General features: G+C 43.0%; 2 protein-coding genes across 3 annotated transcripts; one reads left to right on the plus strand and one right to left on the minus strand.

Annotated features, from left to right (window-relative positions):
* Positions 1 to 4,801: 4,801 nt before the first annotated feature.
* On the plus strand, positions 4,802 to 8,063 carry trim69 (tripartite motif containing 69). The gene is made up of 6 exons (XM_079551575.1): positions 4,802 to 5,691; positions 5,791 to 5,886; positions 6,187 to 6,420; positions 6,999 to 7,021; positions 7,096 to 7,211; positions 7,296 to 8,063. Exons 1-6 carry the CDS (start codon positions 4,807 to 4,809, stop codon positions 7,838 to 7,840), a joined length of 1,899 nt encoding a protein of 632 aa, XP_079407701.1. The 5' UTR covers positions 4,802 to 4,806; the 3' UTR covers positions 7,841 to 8,063.
* A 196-nt stretch (positions 8,064 to 8,259) lies between these two features.
* Positions 8,260 to 20,216, minus strand: LOC306959244 (bone morphogenetic protein 1-like). Of its 2 annotated transcripts, none has more exons than XM_079551309.1 (20): positions 19,809 to 20,216; positions 18,059 to 18,157; positions 17,816 to 17,959; positions 17,639 to 17,756; positions 17,220 to 17,398; positions 17,038 to 17,143; positions 16,263 to 16,387; positions 16,019 to 16,134; positions 15,054 to 15,156; positions 14,777 to 14,893; positions 14,565 to 14,710; positions 14,058 to 14,253; positions 13,863 to 13,988; positions 12,668 to 12,828; positions 12,408 to 12,588; positions 11,902 to 12,027; positions 10,533 to 10,660; positions 9,203 to 9,416; positions 8,840 to 9,090; positions 8,260 to 8,769 (listed from the first exon to the last, which is right to left on the minus strand). In XM_079551309.1, exons 1-20 carry the CDS (start codon positions 19,933 to 19,935, stop codon positions 8,638 to 8,640), a joined length of 2,895 nt encoding a protein of 964 aa, XP_079407435.1. In that variant the 5' UTR covers positions 19,936 to 20,216; the 3' UTR covers positions 8,260 to 8,637. The 2 variants fall into 2 exon arrangements, with proteins under 2 accessions (XP_079407435.1, XP_079407434.1); XM_079551308.1 differs by having other exon boundaries at positions 8,261 to 8,769; positions 12,668 to 12,831; positions 19,809 to 20,215.

Consider the following 20,216-nt stretch of genomic DNA (forward strand, 5'->3'; position numbering starts at 1 on the left):
CGCTTTTCCGGCACATTTTTGTTTTGTTTTCATCCTCTTTTTTGTCGTTATTTTGATGCTTTTCTTTTTAGCTTTTAGATTTGGGTAAAGCTCGGTTAAGGCGGGACCGGTGGCCCTAGAGCCAGTGGCCCTTCTGTGCTCTTCCGGAATCGACACATGGCCAATCCGCTGTAGGTCTCAAATGTCTTTAGCTCACACGCTAGCTTTTTGTTTACTTCTGAAAAGCTGCAAAAGAAAAACGCAGCTGTACCAAGAGAGAGAGAGGTTGCTGAATATTTTAAGATTTTCATTAAAGGTGCACTTTTGAAGTAAAAAAAAAAGAAGTTCATATTGGTACAATATGAACGGGGCAAGAAGCTTTCACATGGCAACTTACCTGTACCCCTGTGTGAACAGCCTTGGGGCCCCAGTAGGTGGAACGTGAAAAGAATCGGATGCTTGGATTGGACTTTGGCGCAATGCAATTTGGACATTGGAAATGTGTCAAAACACCTCAGATGGGCACATTTTCTGTGGTGTAATATGATCAAGGAACATGTGACTAATATTAATCATCTGTTACATTATTTGTGGCTTTTCCTTTTTAAAATTCCCTATGAAAATGCAATGTAATCAAAAGGAAAAACTGCCCCCTGCTTTCCATCTGAGAGTGTAACTTCACGCTAGAAAACAACCACTGACTGTAAGGCAGCTAAAGCCTTACAGCAGGGGAGTCCAAACTTTATTCATCAAGCTGCATATTGTAATGTACACGGCGCAAAGGGCCACAAACTGGTGGTCATTGCAGTGAAACATCCAACTTGGTGCATTCAGAGATTTTTACTGTGTAACCACACCTTTATCTGGCTCCGTCTCACACTATAATGTTAGTACTTGAGATTACAGTTGTGCAGAATTATTAAAGTTAAAGTACACCTTTCCTGGCGATGAGTGCTAACTAAACAAGCCAGTCTGACGGCCACCGAAATCTGGTCTGGGGCCCCCACTTTGGGTACTCCTACCTCACATCCCTCTGTTTTAGTTCTTTTGGCACATAACACTGACTGACTTTATGTGTCAAGTTAACGTTCTGACACTTTCGTTTGACCATATACTGACAGTGTGTTTGTGACAGCGAGGAGTAATATGAAGACAGTGCAGGGAGCAGCTCCTGTTCCGAAAATAAGACCTGATTTTGCCTCTGAGTTTATTAAACCGCCTCCCATCGGCACAAAGAGGGGGAAAGAAATTGGTAGAAATCTTGAGGAGCTCATATATCTCGTCTTATGAAACTCACTGTTGTCTTTTGGATTCGTACAAATTCAATTTTGTTTAATCCCAAACCTTTCCTTCTTTATTGTTGTTGTTGTGCATTCCGCTTTATCATCGACAACGGAAATCCTATCTGGTTGTCCTGTGTCCTTGTGGCTTATCTTACAATGGTGTCACTTGTGCACATACTGGTTATTTTTATCCTGACAGTTTGCAGAGAGACTCATTTTTCAGTTCACGGTCTTCTCACTATAGTGTTTACGATGTGCAGCCTGTTTTTATCAAGCTGTGCATGTGGGAGTTCCTTTTATTTGTTGTCCTTGCTCATAAATGTTTAATCTTTGTGAGATTGCCACAAGCGCTCACATGCATGGCTGCTCACGGTGCTGCACAGTCACCCCGCCTCTTACGTGTGACTAACATGCCCTCCCCGTCACAACCTGTTCTACATCCACATTTCATATATTTTCCTTTGATCTCATGTCACACAAAAAGGTTTTTACAGAGAAGATTATTTTCATATTTTACTTTATTGTAATAATTCATGTATTTGAGTGAAAAGTTATAGCTATTATGGCAGTTTGCTTAAAATACAGTGCAACTCTAAAAACATTTCCTCACATGAATTTATTACAGATTGTTTCATTCCCCTTTCCTCCTGTAGCCCAAAAGTTTTCCATCCCCGCAGTGGCCTGGACTCCCTGAGCTGCGATGTTTTAATTAACGTGGGTTGTCCTAATCTATTCTGTGAGTTAATTGGAGCCAGTGCACTATGAAGCTGCGGTCCTGGTCAAATTTATAGCGCACTGGAAGATTACAGGTTAATTACTACATTCTGCTATCGCTAAAAATATTCCCGAAAGGCAAAAAAAAAAATCACTGTAAATATAGCTTTCTAATAATATAGTACATAATCTTGCATTAATTATTAAACATCATGCCATTTAAAAATATGGGATTTAAAAAAAAAATACAAAAATTCATGTTTAAGATTGTCAAGGGCCAGAAAGCTGCGCAGACATGGGGAGAACATGCACACAGAAAGGCCCCGCCCAGGTGGGAATATAACTACTGCGCCAGCGTACTTAAAAAGAATGAAATGATGTTACTCTCAAACCCTTGGATGCAGAAAATAGTGGTTCATTTTCTAATTTTGGTGGTGGAATTGCCTTGGGCGTGACCATCCACGAAAGCTCCAATGGCACCACGTTTGTCTATGACGTTGGGTCGGTTGACTTGTTAACGGTTGACTGATTGAATAGTGCGATGTTCTGCTAACACGTTATGGCGAGCAGGCTTCTCGGACCCGGCTACGGTTTTGGTTCTCTTCGTGGCACTGCACTTATTCCTGGTCTCTTTTCCTGGCTATAGGCACTATGTCCTTGACTCCTGCCCCGCCAAAGGGTCTGACCATTGACATGTCACTGGTCGGTCCCGAAGTCCAAAGAGGTTGCATCCCGCCCTTACCCCACATCGTGTGGGTCTACCATCTCTGGGAAGGACCCTCACCCGATGTGCTTCGCTTGGAAGGAGTGCTAAGCATGCTCGGACAGCACTGGCGGACCAGGATTCTGACCGCCTCGGTTATGTAGGATATGGAGGAATCCACGTCCAGACCCCCGTGTGCGTCAGAAGCAAGTGATGGGACTTGCTGTGGCGGGTGAGCGAGGTCTATGGCCAAACCATCCAGGACTGATCAACACTGAGGTCATAGATGTGGCCTATTTGATTTTTTTGCATGTAAACATGCCACGCTGGATTGTAAGCCCCTCCCAAGGGTCTGTTTGGACCAGCACTGGACGAAATGAAGGGGAAGAGCACCCTTAGGAAGCAGGATCGCGAAACCTTCAACCTGTGCCTGCCCCATAAGCAGCCTTCTCGTCCTACGCAAACTCAGCCATCAGGCGTCACTGCAGCAGCCGGTGCCAGAGGCTACAGAGCAGCCAGGCCACAAGAACAGGCTGAACAGCAGAACAAACAGCAGCGGTCAGGAAATCCCATGCCATTGAGCATGAAGCACTCCTTTACAGCGGCTAAAAAAAAACGCTCCTCCCACCCCGGGGAGGGCAAGAAGAAGCGCACAACCTAACAGTTCTGTCTTCTCTCAGGCCCCTTCCATGCAAAAGATGGAGAGTGTCCTTGGACCCAGCACCAGTTCATACGCCCTCTACCGTTCACTCACTCTGCATTTGTTGCAGGGGATGAGTCAGAGGCAATGTCAAAGTCAAAAAGCACATTTTTCAGAAATAAAGCTTTCACACTCAAATCCAGAGCACAGGCTAAGGGCGAGTCTTGTAGATAAAATGAAAATGAATTAAACTTGAATACTCTCTTCACAGTTAAAGCCACACTGCGTAACATAAAAAATACAGGCGTTTATTTTGTTTTTTTGTTATTTTTATTACTGAAAAATGCCTAAAAATTGGAATGGAAAGTGTAAATAAATGCAGGTTTATGAACTTATATACACTACTTTACAGGGGCTTGGTCTGACCTGTTTGCCCTGGTTTGCCCAGTGGATTACCATGGCTACAGCCCTAGAGTTTCCTCACAGTCAATGCTCTCAGCCGTTTTTAATGTGATTCCACATGTGTCACTTCCACGACATCACACGAAGTACAAGCCAATTATCGTCAGTCATTCACCAGACACAAATATAAAGAATACAAACAAAGAGAAGTCTATGTGTGTTTTCTGATCATATTAGTCTGATTTTTCTCAGCTGAGGGCTTTACTTCTGTTAATTTCCTTCACAGCAACAGCACGTCCTGAAAAGGAGGAGAGGAGTTCCCACAAGCTTGAATCCCAAAGTCCAACTTGTCGAGACAAGGTTCACACAGTTCCCATCAATGTTCCCTTGAATGTTTCATGTGTCTGAGCAAACGCACAAACTCCCTGAGCAGTCCCTTGGACCACTGTGAGCACCGTCTGCACTGAGGCCACACCATCTGTTTCCAAATCGGACTTTACAGAAGCACAGTCCTGCACAGTGAACATTTGGACAGTAGAGGGCATAGTTTATGGTAAAATGAAGTGTAAACTATCCACTGCATATCTGCAGTTGTGTTGCTGACAGTTAGAGAATGAGGGTGAATTTGTGATCAGAAACTGAGGTGAAATTACCGTCTGTACACCAACTGTTTTTCATGCTGATTATTGTTTCAAAGACATGCAACAAATCAAGAAGGTTAATCTGTTACCTTGTGTTTATGACTGCAGCATTTCCTTTTTTGTTGAGATCCTTAAAAACAGTATTGTGTCTTTATATTACTGATGGGCTCATCTTTCACTTCAGACCGAAGAAATTGAATAAACAGCAGCATGAGCCCAGAGGGACCAAAGAAATTAAAGGCCTGTGTGCACAGGAAGTGACAGGATGTGTGCTGTTTCCCTGTTTTGTTAAGTTGCTTACTCTCCACTAACAATGATCACTTTAAAGTTACTAGGGGAGAAAGGGAAAAGTGTTTTTGTTTTGTTTTATAACAGTAGACACATATAAACACACACTTAAAGTCACTTAGTCATTTACGTTTTTCTGCGGTCACTTAACTGCAGATGAAAAGTTCAAAGGCAAGATGTCATGAGATCTACAGCCCCGACTTCACCAAAGAAACGTGCCCAGCTGAAAAACCCATGTCCCGCCTCGCTCCTGACGTGAATGAGAGGAGGAAGAGGATATCTGTGGATCTGAGGATCCACCCCCTTCCCTTCCCCACAGGCACACATTCAACAGGAAAACACCAGGGGCCACATCTCACTCTGCACCAGAGCAGCAAATTCTTCAGGAAGACGACTGACTACAGCAACGGAATGAGCAAGAATCAGAAAGACGTGAAGAAAATCCAAACTGTTTATCTACAAAACTTAGAGAGACTAAACCAGGGCAAAAAGCCTGAGAAGAAAGTGTGGAGGCCAAAGGAGGGGGACTTTGTGGTACAAACGGCAATGGAGAAGCTGAGGCAGGCGCCGTTGACTGGCCAGGTCTCCAAGAGCTCTGCTCACAGGATCAGCAGGGACTTAACCTGCTCCATCTGCCTGGACCTTTTCAAACAGCCTGTGTCTCTGCCCTGTGACCACACTTTCTGTCAGACCTGTATTGAGGGCTACTGGATGGGCCCCCGGGGACTTGGACAGGGGGGCACTGGCTCCTGTCCTCAGTGCAGGAAGGTGTATCCCGGGCAGAGCTACCGTCCCAACCGCATTGTGGCCAACATTGTGGAAAGCTACTGTCATGGACTGGAGGAGGGCGACCCTGGGCCTCTGCTCCCAGAGGTCAAGGCCCCTGAGCGACAGCCTGTGCCCCGCTGCAGCAGACACAGAGAGGAGCTGAAGCTCTACTGTGAGGAGGACCAAGAGCTGGTGTGCTTGGTGTGTGGACTGTCCCAGGAACACCGCTCCCACACCATGGTGTGTGTGCAGGAGGCTGAGCTCAAATACAGGGTCAGTCACTGTTTGTCCCGACTAAATAAACAAACTCTCTGCTCCCAGAAATGAAGGACTTTATGAGACTCAAAAGTAACATTGTTGTCTTTTTGTTAGGCATCTCTGAACAGCTCCATGGATTCTCTGAAAGCTGAACTCAACACTGCACTTCAGTGTGACCGAGAGGCAGAGGAAGAGGTCAGAAAACTCAAGGTGAGACAGAAAGCTTATATTTCATATCTGCTGAAGCTATAAAAAAGGTTTGAGGAAAGCGTATAATTGGTATTGTAATATTTAGTGTTTAACTAAAAGCTTTTTCCAAAATGATCTTTTTTTTTGTTTCCAATGAAAGGAATTACCTATACTTTTAATTTATGAAAATGATGAGTCTGTAGTGTCTGCTGGACACACAGTTTGTAGACTATTGTTCCTCCTTCATGAGCGAGCGTGGAGCAGCCTGCATGTGTACACTATGACACCAGGAACATATCTATCCCTCATGTCCCTCACCAGGAGCACACGGCCGACCTGAAGCAACGCATAGAGGCCCAGTTCAGCGACTTGCACCAGTTCCTGTACCAGGAGGAGAAGCTGCTGCAGGTGAAGCTGAAGACAGAGGAGCGCAGAGAGCTGATTCGACTGGACGAACACAAGGCACTGCTCTGTGTGGAGATCTCGCGCCTGCAGAGAGCCGTCCAGGAGACTGAGGACAAGCTGAATGAGCAGGATCCCTTCGCTCTGCTCCGGGTGAGACACACAGTAACCCATATGTGCCCCATCTGGAAGTGCTCAGGAAAGTGATGAGTCAACAATCAGTCAAAAACACTCAGCCTTCCATTCAAAACTCATTTGTTTCCATGAGTGTTTTGTTACATAAAAATAAAGGTTCAAGCAGTGCACGTTATGAAGCTTTTATAATCACATTTCCAGAGCAGGGTGTGACTGGTTGGAGTTTCCTGTTCACCGTTCCTTAGACAGAAACCTGATGATGATTCAAGTTCACAGAGATCATCAATCACATCAGATGGATGTTAAATACTGCTGACACAACCACAATCGTAATGGCATAATAATAACATTGGGCTTGGCTCGACAGGAAGCAGGGCTGTGATCTCATTCGCTGATCAGAGGATCAGGAGTTTAGGCACAAGTCCCCGCTTTGGCCCATAGAGTGGGACTTTCCCCAGGCCGCAGGGAGCTCTCACAGGGCGGATACTGTGAGCTCAGACATTGATGTAATGTGGAAAAAGACTTCTCTAGTTTGAGATACAACAAAACTAATCATCATTCTCATTTTCCTGCCGGTTTGTCGCTGCATTTTCCAGGGCATCAAGGCACTGCTGCAAAGGTGAGCATGGGAACATTTCATTGTTACTGTTCTGTTTTGGCTTCTCACTGTTGGACATGTGCTTTTCTTGGCAGGCCTCTGCTGACGTTTGAGAAACCGAGCTTTACACCTCCCAGTCTGTGTGAGGGGCGCTTTGCGGGGCCTCTTCAGTACAGAGTGTGGAAGTCTATGAAAGGAAGCATTTATCCAGGTACTTCACTGTAAATGTCAAAATGTCAGAGGTCAAATCAGATTTGTGCATAGACCACCTACCTGAAATACTGTCTGTCTGCAGTGCCTGCAGCCATCACCTTTAACTCAAGCACAGCCAACCCATGGCTGAGCCTGACCTCGTCCCTCACCTGTGTGCGCTATCAGACTTTCAACCACACAGTGGAGGACAATCCGGACCGCTTCAACGCTGCTCTGTCTCTGCTGGGCAGCCAGGGGTTCACCCACGGGCGCCACTACTGGGAGATTGAGGTGTACAGCAGCACAGTGTGGACAGTGGGTGTGGCCCGCGAGTCTGTACCAAGGAAAGGAGTAATCAAGGCACTGCCGGCCAACGGATTCTGGACCCTGTCTCTGTCCTATGGGGTCCAATACATGGCTGGGACCTCACCCCCAACCGTCCTGTCCCTGGAGGAGCCTCTGGCCCGCATCGGAGTGTACCTAGACTACAAGAGAGGCCTGGTGTCATTTTATAATGCTGAAAGCATGACACACCTGTACACCTTCAGAGAGAACTTTACCGAGACTCTCTATCCTTACTTTAATTTAGGCTTTTTGGATAAAGTGCATGAGAATGAGCCTCTCAAAGTCTTTCTTCCAAAAATCTAATGAGCTGTGAACAAAGACAATAATGATACTGCTTTGTGATAAGTGGGTTTGTGTTTGCTGACTCTAGAAGAAAAGAAACAGTGTGAGAAGCATGGAGATCCAGCTAATTGTCATCGCTGGGACCCACAACGCTGAGGGAAGAATGTGTCACCACCGCTCTTTTTACAAGATTATTTTATTCAATTAAAGTTTTATTTTAAATTACAGTGATGAACTACCAGGCATTCAATAAAACTGTGATCATTCTGTACACATTCCCTTCGTTTTACCTTCTTTTTAAAACACTTTTTTGGGGGTGGATAAAAATCTGGATTCAAAGATTTCACATTAGATTGATCATGTGTAAAAGCTATTGATTCACTGAATGTAGTGATGCATCATGAAGAGTGACATGTGACCAGTAAAAGTTGAAAAGATTAAAAAAAAAAAAAAAAGGAAACGATTCTCAGACACACATTTTAAGCAGATATTTTTTGTAACCACAAGAAGCAAAACAATCTCAGTTAATGCACACAATTTTATAAGTAATGATGCAGAACAAAATAAGGGGAAAAAAAACATTACACAATGATATGTTGACACTGCATTACATGTTGTTTAGTAGTTTTCAGAGATTTAGTTTAAAACGTCTTTTCTCTACTGACTAAAGTCCTATGCGGCACAAAGCTGGAGTGAATGTGAAGTATTTGGGTTGGTGTCTGTGGTTTCCATCGGTCCATACTTCGACTCCTCGTCTGCAGCTGGGTGTGTCCCACTTAATGTTAGGGTCCGAGTCTCATTTTAGGTCGACGATATGTTTAGCTTGCATGCAATGTGTCCTGGAACTTTGTGCTTATATACTGAACGTGAAAGCCTTTTTTATTGATACTGTCATCCGAATGAAACTTCAAAACAATAGCATCTCCCGCCGAGTAGATTTCCTCTGGCGCCTATAGAAACACACAGACATAAGACATGTTACTAACTGGCTGAGCAGGGTGTCTTGTATATGATTCTTACCCCTGAGCCACAGAAGCGCCCCAGCCTCGGAGACTTGGTGTCTGCCCCGTCATACAGCTCAACGTAATCATAGCCACAGTCGCCTTCTTCCTCTATCTCGAACACCTGGAAGATAATCTCCACACCGTAGCCCTTCTCAGCAGAAACTACCCACTCACAGTCAGATCCTCCGGGGTAGTTGTTATCTCCAAACTGGGCATGTGAGAACAAGTCTTTGGTCTTGACCTCAGCTTTTAGGTTTCCTCCACATTCTAGGAAGTCACCACCACAAAATCAGAGTAAAAAAGAGGGCTGCATTTTTAGTCCCATAAGTCTACGCAAAGCTCTTAGTTGTAATTGTTGTTGTTGTAGTTCTCATTTTACCTGCTCTGTATGACGCCTCAAAACCTCTCTTTTGCACAGAGTTGTCCGAGAAGAATCGTAGAAACATCTTGTTGTCGCTTGAGATGACAGGAGATGGTTTCTTAGTGCCACAGAAACGGCCCAAAATTGGGGAACGGGCGTCTCTGCCGTCATAAATTTCCAAGTGATCGTAAACACACTCCAGGTGGGCCTCCATGTCTATTTCATTAAAGATCTAGAGTATTAAATAAGGTCAGTGTCAGAAGATGACGAGTGAAAAAAGAAGCAGGAGTTAAAGGGATATTTCAGGATTTTTGACATAGGGCCTCATTTCCTAGTTATCCAGAGTGTTGCTGGTACCTGGAGAGATCTTTTTCTGTAAGTAATGCAGTTCTTATATTTGAAGAGTTTCGTTTTGCTAGGCTAGTGCAAGGCTAGCGCATTTCTATGGTATCAGCTAGCCTGCATTAAAAACAGTCTGACTCCACAGTGCACCTGAGGCAAATCACATATAACACCAGACTAACCATATAAATGTCTGTGTCGATAGAATAATTTTAACCATTTTAAAATACCTGATATTTGAGCAGCATCAGCTTCGTGGTTGTCTAAGCTACGCAGCGGCGGCGTGATCTGCTAGAAAATAGTCCCTCAAAATGCGATCATTCATGTGATGCAAGGTCAGTTTTATTCCAAAAATTATTCTATGGACACAGATATTTATATCATTAGTCTGGTGTTATAAGTGATTTGCCTCAGGTACACTGTGGAGCGGGTCAGACTGTTTTTAATGCAGGCTAGCTGATACCATAGAAATGCACTAGCCTAGCACTGGCCTAGCGCCACGAAACTCTTCAAACATAAGAACTGCATGAATTACGAAAAAAATACCTCCAGGTACCAGCAACACTCTAGATAACTAGGAAATGAGGCCCTATGTCAAAAATCCTGAAATATCCCTTTAAGTTCAGGCCTGACCACTGCTCCCAAGAGAGAGTAAATATGTCTAGAGCTTGTGTGTTTTACATTTTGACTACAAGAGCGAGAAGAATCTTCTGAAGATCGCAGTGAAACGTCCCCTACTCAACCAACCCAGTCCAGCTGACAATGAAGTTTGAGCATTTGTAAATCTGGAATCGTTTGTAAAAGATGATGCCGTATTTGCTGCTGATTGGATCAAGTGCACCTTGTTTTAGCCTTCCTTTGATAAAAAAGCATCGATGAAAGTGTTTGTTGTTGTCAGAACATGTAAAGCCTGCTTTCTCGCAGACAAGACCAAAAAAGCCCAACTATGATGGATAATTCCTGGACGACTGAGAGCCAACCTTGCAAACATGTAAAAGCTTCTCACCAGTTTGATGCGATGGCCTGCAGTGGTGGACACAGACCACGTGCAGGCTTTCTTGCTGGGGTATTTATCAGGCCAATTGGGACTACTGATTATTCCCACAACACTGTTTACAACATGATCACAGCCCGCTGGGAAGAGAAACACAGATGTTTACATTATAGCTACAGCAACACAGTGTATATGCAAAAAAAAATACTCTTTATTGATTATTAATAACATTCATTGTGTCTATTTGTTACTACTACAGTATATCGTTCAAGGTTCATTTGGTCAGACACTGATGGTCCTGACAGGTCCATCAGACTGGCCACGCCCCCTGCTGCCTGGTGCAGGGGGCGTGGCTGGTGATACTTCTGAGGATGGCCAGCAGGGCCAGCAGCATATTTTTGCAGCAGCAACAGGGCCGGGCCGAGGCAATTTGGCGCCCTGGGCAAGATTGAATGTCTGTGCCACCTGTGCATCACGAAACGCTCAACAGTTCTATTGGAGGAGGATGAGAGGGCTTGTTCATCCCTAGTTTCCAACAAAAAAGACCGCAAGTCTCTATCATTTTCTGTTCCAAAGTTATGTCCGGAAATCAGAATGTTGTAAATGGCGGGAGTATTAGGTTAAAAAATGTAAGCGCAATTCGGCACCGCTCCAGCAGATGGCGCTGGATCTCCTACTGCCTGACCAAATGCACCTTGAAAGTTGTTTTGATTGACCCATTATTTATTCATCCAGAGGTGGGTTGAGTTGCCAAAATATCCACTCAAGTAAGAGTAACGTTACTGAAATAATGTAATGACCCAAACATTTACGCAAGTAAAAGTAAAAAAATACATGAGGAAAATGTTACTGGAGTACTGTGACTAACTGAGTTACTGTTTGCGTAAAAGTCTGATTTATCAATTTATTCAATGGCGCCATAAACAAAACTTAAAGTCATGTGGAAATCGTGATATTTCTAAGGACAATTTCAAGAAAATGGCACGAAACACAGGAAAACAAAATGAATCTAGAGAACAAGGTGCACGAGGATCTTCATCTGCTTTATTGATCAAAATGAGGCATTTGCCACTTAAATAATTACTCACAAGGGAAAAAGTAACAATTACTTTTACTCAAGTAAGAGTACAAATACTTCCTTATAATTTTACTCAAGTAGAAGTAAAAAGTAGTGCATGATGAAACTACTCTATGAAGTACAATTTCTTCAAAAAGTGAATCAAGTACTTGTACTTGAGTAACTGAGTATGACCCACCTCTGCTTGTAACTGTAAAGAAAGTTCATAGTGAACATTAGGGTGTTTAAAGGTGTACTTTTCTAGTATGCATTGCACCTGATGAGTGAGTCAGACATATCAGGGTCATGGTGAAAGCTGCATACCTTCCTTGCAGTCGTGCTTATTGTCATGAAGCACGAAGCCACTGCGGCATTGACAGCTGTAGCTTCCAAACGTGTTCACACACTCATGTTGACATCCACCATTTTCTTTGGAGCACTCGTCAACATCTGTAAATGATTAAAAAATAATCAGTGCCGCAATACATTAAACTATGTAGGCTTTTTCTTAATTTTCATTTCCATTTTTAAAGCCACACAGCGTGACATTATTCTGTTGCCAGCCATGCAATACAGTGGCTTATCAAAGACTGTCTATGGATGAGGGCCGAACCATTTAAGCCTCACATTTAGCAGCATTTAGAGCTGGAGACATTCCCTGCTCCCAGTAAAGTTACAGCCAGGTCTCAGGAGAGGCGAGCCACTCACAGCAAACACACAGGTTTGTTTGTTCATTTTTAAGGCCTTTTTCAAGCTAACAAATATCTGTAATAAAATAAATGCTTGTATAATTCTGTGTTTGAGTTTAGTATTTGATGAATAACTCTCACCAGAGAAGTAGTGAGCTGTGAAGCCCCTCTTTGACACTGTGTTGTCTGACTTGAACTCAATCCTCATATTGTTCTGCAGAGAAGTGATCACCTCTGGTTTTTCTGCTCCACAAAACTTTCCATGAAGCTTTGAATCTGAGCTCAGCCCGCTGCGCACTTCTATATAGTCATATTTGCAAACCTAGAAGCCAATGTATGACACTGAAAATCAAAGAAATCAAACATTCATGAGCAGAGCCGTGTTGGTCAGTCAAACCTACGTCGTTTCCCTCGGTCTCAAACACATCGAACACCAGCGTGATCCGGTACTGAATGGGTGCGACCAGCTGCCAGACACAGTTCTTGTTGGGAGGATACTCTTTGGGCCAGCCCGGTGTGGAAAGAGAACCATTGAGCTTTGTCAGGAACCCACCACAGGCAGCTGCTGATGGAAGACATCAACTTTAGGGATAACACTACTCATACTGCAATTGTTTGTTGCAGCCCTGTGAAAACATGACAGTTGTTACACTTTGTATTAAAGCAGAACTAAGTGACTCATGCCCCTAGAGGCCATAAGCGCCACTGTAGGTGTCGTAGCATGTTACGTTTTTTTACTCATTAATTGTCCGTGAGAGTAAAAACTACGCTGACAGAAAAGACAAAGGGAGAGAGGGATATTGTTCATCCAAAGACACAATGGAGATAATATTTTTCACTCAAACCTGGCTGGCTCTGGTCAGAGACACAGGGGGAGATGAAAGACCCCCCAATCATCCCATTAACACTTGTATTACCCCCAGAGAGACTACATAAAGGATTTATTAAGGTAAACAAGTTACTTAGTACCGCTTTAACACAGCATTATGTAATAAACGGTCTCAACGCCTTAAGAAATACATTTAGTAAGTACACAGTAAAAAAAGTTTGTAATTAATAAATAAATCATTCATAATTTCTAAGCATTTACACCATTAATGTAAGTTTGTTAATCGTTTATAAGCACATCAATAGATGCCTTGGAACAAGGTCCACATTCTCTGTGTCAGGTATGTTTATGTTTGTATGTTTGGGCCCATTGTCTTTAGGGTCTGAACATACTCATCATCTAAGCAGAAAAGATCATCACTATCCAAGTTATAAAAGACTATAAAATAATGAGTAATTTCAAATGCTCACGTTTTTTTTTAAGTGAACATTTTCGGACAAAATGTGGATTTATGTCGCTTCAAAAATAAGAAAAATGTATATAACAGTTAGCCTAAAGAGCATTTGTTTGGGATGGTTACGGTCAGTAGGGGTTTGTGCATCATATTGAACTTGTTTTAAACAACAGTGCCCCCTTGTGGATAAATCTCTTTTGTGTGGATAGTTTCCTTTGCATAAGCAGGCATACTGCAGTAGTGCCACATAACTGCACTATAGTGTTAGTACAGAGCGACAGAGCGACAGGTAGGGGCTGCTGTCTAGACTCACTTTCACAGCTGCGTTTGTCAGCTGCCAGCTCAAAGCCAGGGTCACAGGCACATCTGTAGCTGCCGAGTGTGTTCAGACAGCGCTGCTCACACTGGCCTTTGTCTGGCCTCGAACACTCATCCATCTCTAGACAAATAGTAGAATATATATGTCATAAACGTGAGTTAAGTAGATGTAATGAATTGTCTTCCTGACCTTTGAAAAAGTTTGCCGAAAACCCTGCTTTGTTGACGGATCCGTCAGATACAAACTTAAACCAGAGCTTGTTGGAGCTGCTCTTAATGTCCCCTGGTTTTTCATAGCCACAGAAACGGCCAATCAGCGGACTTTCCTCAGATGCACCATCTCTCACTTCCACGTAGTCATAAGAGCAGCTGTCATGTCTCTCAATCTAGGCAGGAAACAACAGCGAAAAGATAGAGTTCGGGACAACAATGAAGAATCTAGCATACAAAGTACTGGAGATGTCAATCATATCGAAGCATCGGGATGTTGTGTTTGATGAATATTTACCAGGGCAGTTGACGGAGTTGTCCCACGGCTCTTTTCTCTACTTCTAGTTTACTTTATTTGTCACACACACATACAGTAGTTAATAGTACAGTTGTCTTGTATCGTCCAGTTTCCACACACAACATACAAGACAACTAAACCGACTTGACAATACCCACAATACACCGGTTTAAGGTATTAAAACCTTACCTCAAATGACTGAAAGGAGAGGCCCACATGAAACGTCTCAGCCACGGTGATCTTCCACACGCAGGCTTTGTTGGACTCATAGTCATCGGGATAGTTGGGAGACTGGAGCTGACCGTTGTCTTTATTGACGTCTCCTCCACAAATAGCTACACGCAGAGTCAGACGTCAGATTGGTTCATACAACAAAGTGACGTTTTCCAGTGAGGGCAAACCTTCATAAACTGCAGAAAATCCCTTGCCCACCCAATTGCTACTGCTTCTGAATTCAATCCAAAGTTGACTGTCGGTGGAAATGATGGAATCGGGAAGTGTGTCTCCACAAAAACGTCCTGCGCATAATGTTTCACGTTAACAACCCAGTAGGAAATGGCGGCTTGAGAACGTTTGTCTTTTACGGAAAACCCCTGTGCATCAAAGAGCTGACACAAGCATTCTATTACCATGTTATTACTGTGCTGTAAACGGGACTACTGTCACAAAAGAAAGGACCTTTAAGAGGAGCTTTTCTCCAGAAACCGTCACGGACTTCAACATGGTCATACCAGCACAAGTGGCTCCGAAACAAGTCCATGGAGGTGAAGTTCAGGACAATCTGAGAATGACATAAAACTGCAATAAACATTAATTTAATAATAAAAAACTAGAAACCCAATGAACAGTTTCAGTTTGTGGGACCAAAGCCTCCGTGTCGTCCAGTTATTTCTGAGAATGGACACCTCGTCGGGCATTATCCCTTACTTATAGAGTTCGGGAATGCAACGTCATATCGCTAAGCATTATGGGATTAGCAGCAATTGTAAACTAATGGAGATTTTAAAAGTTAAATTACTGGAGTTATTGTTCACATTACCAGCAGTAACTCAGCAGCTAACAGAGTTGTTCAACTGCTTTTTTCTCCACTTTTTATACTGTTTTTAGCTAATGTTAGTCAATGGAAATGTATGCTAACAGCTGCAAAGATGGCCGATCTCCACGGTAACTGTGGAATTTCCCGAACTCTATTCAGTCACTGGACACTTGGTGGTAGTAAGTTACTATTGTAGTCACTGCTGCCCTGATGTAGACTGCCACTCGGCCCCTCCAACCACAAGCACCCACGCACTACAATCAAACATAGGCCAGGTGGGTGAAGTGTCTTGCTCAAGGGCACAGCGACAGTTAGAGCCTGCAAGAGCTGGGATGAAAAAAAGAAAGCAGTTTTTTTTTCCTGCAAATTGTGACTTAAAATGAGGTCCAAATAAGACTGAAACAGAACTAAGTAAAATGAACAATCCAATTAACTAAAACTGAACTTTTGCACATTTACCATGTGTTTCTGTCAGTGTCAGGCTTTGTCAGCAAAACATGTGTAAATCTCTCAGTGACTCTCTGATGGCTTCTTCCAAATTATTGCGATGAATATAATTTGTCAAAATATTGTCAAGGTTTGAAATTTGAACTACAAACAATGAAACCTTTTCTCCTGGTGTGACAGAGATCCTCCAGACACAGTGAGCATAGGCGGCATAGCCGTTGGGGAAGCCTGGGGATGAGAAGTTCCCACTACTGTCTTGAAGGTTGTCTCCACACTCTGTCAAAAACACCAGAAAAAGTTGGGGAGATTATCGTCACTTTCAATATACAACAAATAACAAATGAACAAACTATCAGCTGCTCTCCATTTAAAATGAACATTTTAGTTTACAATGAACTTCTTACTTGTGCACTTGTAAAGTTTGCGAGCTTGTGCAATGTCGCCTTTGCTGAGTTTGGTCCTCTGACCGATCGATGGCCTAACTCCATTAACGTCATATCGAGGGAGGATTGTGTCTAAAAAGATGCCTCTGTAAAAATATCATAAATTAAACCAATCTAATGTCACACATAGTGTCAGAGTCAGGTCAACACCCTGATAATATGATGATGTGATGATGTCAGTGGCATCGCAGCCCTTTTTTTGGCCTGTTCCCATGGTGATGGGCCTATGAATGATAGGCATGCACAAACAGAAAGCTCTGAATGGAGCCTTTGGCTGGTGCCAGTCGGCTCAGTGGAGAAAAAGGCCACTCAGGCTCAAATTGTTCAACAAAGCCTCAACTGCCAGGCCTTTATTTAGCTTGGCTTGCCTCCACGACCCATACCAGTAACACAGTGATGAACATAAAAACTAAAGCCGATAATTCAGCAGGGGAACATGACGTATGAGACACAATGAAAGTAACATGAGGCTGAAGGGACTGCAGCCACGATACAGAAACTAATCTCTGTATGGTTCCCTTGAGGTTTACTGTAGAGGCTGTGTGTCAGAGGTGCAGCTGAAGCAGCAGGATGCTCCTACATGGATATCAACACTGACATGTGAACGATGGCTCTTTGGGCTAATACTGTGATTTTATCAAGCTCTAAACTTTGGTGGTATCATGTGTATTTTGGAAGAAATAATGAATACATAATGCTGTCTTGTTATGGTAAGTAAGTAGTCAACAACACCAACCTGGAAAAAGTGTTTCTTGCATAATGCATAATGCTTCCAAAGTCATATGTCTCCCCAAGTGAGTCCACCTCTCCTGGCTCCATCTTATAGAAATTATACTCTTGACCTGTAATAGAAACACAAAACTTCATTATATAATGATACTGTAGTTTGCAACGGAGCAGAGTCTGGTTTAATCTCACCTGGCTGGATGTTGTCTCTGATGATGCTCACATGCTCATCTCGGTCTGGACGAGTGTGTTCATGCCAAAAGCCAACCACATGGCCAAGCTCATGCACCACAATGCCAAACTTATCACAGTTTTTCCCAATGGAAATGGCCTGAGGGCCTCCTCCTCTCCTTCCCACATATGAGCAACACCTGCAGGGCATTAAAAAATATAAATTTTTTCATATACATAGGATAATTCATATACATGTTTTTTAATTATAAAAGACCGCTTTCTCCAATAGGAAATACATTGTACATGAATCTATCATTGAACCTGGCAGTTTTCATGGTTGGCTCAGATTTACTCCTATAATTGCAAGTACTATTTCCAATAATTGATGAGTGTGTGCTGGTGTAAATTTCGTATTAAAATGTTTATTTCTGACTCACCCACACGGTCTGTATGTGAACACAATATAACTCTCTTCAGTTGTTCTCTCGAGGAATGTTACACACGTGTATTTCTCCCAGTGGCGCATTGCTTGACGGAAAATAGCCCTCTGGCTACCTGAAATCATATGCAATTATAAAACAACAATGACAGTACAGCCTTCACTGAACCCTTACCACTGAAGTTTCCACTAATCACATATGGGATGATGCCGTCTGGCCAGATCCGCTCTGGTCTGGAGGTGGCTGCCCTCCTCCAGCGATGGACACTATATGGTTTTTCACTCCTTGTCCTGTTATGAGTCGAAGTGGTCCCATTTTCTGCCATTGGGATATGACAGGTCACTTCTAGAGTCTAGTCTTATACAATTATACAATGAAATAGTTTAATATAATCAAAAAGTTGTCCACTGCGGATACCTGAGTCAGTGCGGTTCAAAGTGTGTTGGACATTTCTCTGAAAGTCTTTCAACATCCTGAGGTCATCTCCATCCAGAGCAATGTCTCCCCAAAAAGCAACTAAGAAGAACACAATAGTTTTTACATGACAAAAAGTCTTAAACAAGTGAACTGCACTTAGTCATGGTTTGTACACACCTTCCAAAGGTCAAGGATACACCCACATACATAAACATATAGTTTTCTTTTAAACATCAAAATACAACGTTTCCGCGTGATCCCACTGCAGATTTGACGTTTGAAAAGGAGGCCTGAGCAGGGATCAGTGTGTTTGTTTGATGAGCAAACACACACGCTCCAATGTAGTGAAAGGCTTCTGCAGCTGCGGTGCCACCTAATGTGCTCTGAATATTTTACCAGACAGTGACAATAGTGTTCCTTCCTACCACAACAACTTGCACAATTTTATTAGTTGCACTATATGTTGTAATGAAGGTGCATGTTATTAATACATTATATTCATTTAGTGGCTCATGCTGAACTTACATCTATATTTGCAGCCATTATGGTGAGCGTACTGTATGTCTCCACTGATGCTTTTCAGCAAATGAAGTTACATAAGGCAGGGATGTTTTGAATACAAATGACAAATAAGCACTCGTCAATGTTTGATATTTAATCACCTCAACTGAACTGGGGTAAACTTTGTGCAGAAACTGATAACTGGGAGCAAAGACCTTTACAAACAGCTGCCTGATAATAAGTCATTCATAACTTGGTGAATGAAACTACATGTGCGTTCTTTCTTATTGTACTTTTCTTGCCCAGCCTGTGATCTTTGAGCCTTTATGGACGTCCTGCGTAGGCCACAGCTACATGTTTAAGCACAACCCAATGTTTTGAGCTTTATTTTCCTCATTTAGCAGTGAAAAAAGTCCTGCCTTTGAAGTGGACTCACTCATGCAGAGGGTGACTGTAAATGACTGTCACCCCTGTCAAAACGCCCCAGAGCCAAAGGCAGAGAGGCTTTCACCCCCGTCCAGCTCGGGCTGCTCTGGCACAGTGGCACTGACCTCAGTCTCCAGGCAACTGCCTCAAGCAAGGAACAGGGAGCCCGACCTGCTGGAGGCCGTTCAATTAGCCAAATAATGCCCTGGCGTGGCAAAGGAGAAAGTCTCTATGTAAACAGTGATGGCTCATTAGAGCCCTGGAAAAGCAGCATAACAAAGTGAAATTGTAACTTAGATACTAAAGCCTATTCAAGTGACACTGGAACAGGATTATTATTCATTGTTTTTTAAAACAAAATACAAATAATACAAACTTTACCTTTGAAGTACTGGATTTTGACCATGATATTCTGATCAACTTTAAACTTTCAGGCTACAATCGACACTGACTCCCTAGACACTACAACATAAAAGAAAATGTTATGATTGATCTATCTATCTATCTATCTATCTATCTATCTATCTATCTATCTATCTATCTATCTATCTATCTATCTATCTATCTATCTATATATATATATATATATATATATATATATATATACATATATACATATATACATACATATATACATATATATATAGGCTATATATATTTAAAAGTTGGCATAATACTTTTTTTCCCTTCATTTCAGTGGAGACACAGAGACCTTCCCCTTTAATTTAAAATAGTTTGTGGTGAACACGGTCATTTTAGATAAAAGATCAAAGTCACACATCAGTCCTCTTTGGTAACAGAACAAACGTAAAGGCCACATTACCAGCTTTGCACGGGTCCTTGTAGTCGAGTGCATCAGCAGTGGAGGTGAAAGGACTGTCCTCCATGTCCCGCTCCGCAGCCGCGCGGACCGCGCACAGAGCGATTAAAACTACTTGAACACACGCCATGGTCAGAGAGCAGCTGAAGGGCTGAGCTGCTGCACAAATGTGGCTCCAGGTCCACACTCCACGCTGCACTCACGACTCCATCATCCAGTCACAGTAGCAGGTCCTCTGCCAAGAGCACAGCATCAGAGCCCGCGATACATCACCTCCACGAGCCAGAAGGTCATATTTATGAACAATACCCTTCACCCTTTTTCCAAACGTGCCCTGTGCCCTACCGTACAAATCATTGCAGTAATAACTGGCCCTTCACTGCTCAGCTCCAAGCCTACAGCACTGCATAC

The sequence above is a fragment of the Gobius niger genome, assembly GCF_951799975.1.
Source record: "Gobius niger genome assembly, chromosome: 2".
NCBI lineage: Eukaryota > Metazoa > Chordata > Actinopteri > Gobiiformes > Gobiidae > Gobius > Gobius niger.

What these genes read in the sequence shown, in the direction of transcription:
- LOC306959244 (XM_079551308.1), bottom strand. Translation starts at nt 19,935, where the DNA reads ATGGCGTGTGTTCAAGTAGTTTTAATCGCTCTGTGCGCGGTCCGCGCG. An exon ending in TGACAAACGCAGCTGTGAAA is followed by an intron (nt 12,832 to 13,862) that starts GTGAGTCTAGAC and finishes GTCTTCCATCAG; the next exon opens with CAGCTGCCTGTGGTGGGTTC. An exon ending in CACAGCTCACTACTTCTCTG is followed by an intron (nt 12,028 to 12,407) that starts GTGAGAGTTATT and finishes AATCATTTACAG; the next exon opens with ATGTTGACGAGTGCTCCAAA.
- trim69 (XM_079551575.1), top strand. Translation starts at nt 4,807, where the DNA reads ATGAAAAGTTCAAAGGCAAGATGTCATGAGATCTACAGCCCCGACTTC. An exon ending in AGGCTGAGCTCAAATACAGG is followed by an intron (nt 5,692 to 5,790) that starts GTCAGTCACTGT and finishes TCTTTTTGTTAG; the next exon opens with GCATCTCTGAACAGCTCCAT. An exon ending in GAAAGGAAGCATTTATCCAG is followed by an intron (nt 7,212 to 7,295) that starts GTACTTCACTGT and finishes GTCTGTCTGCAG; the next exon opens with TGCCTGCAGCCATCACCTTT.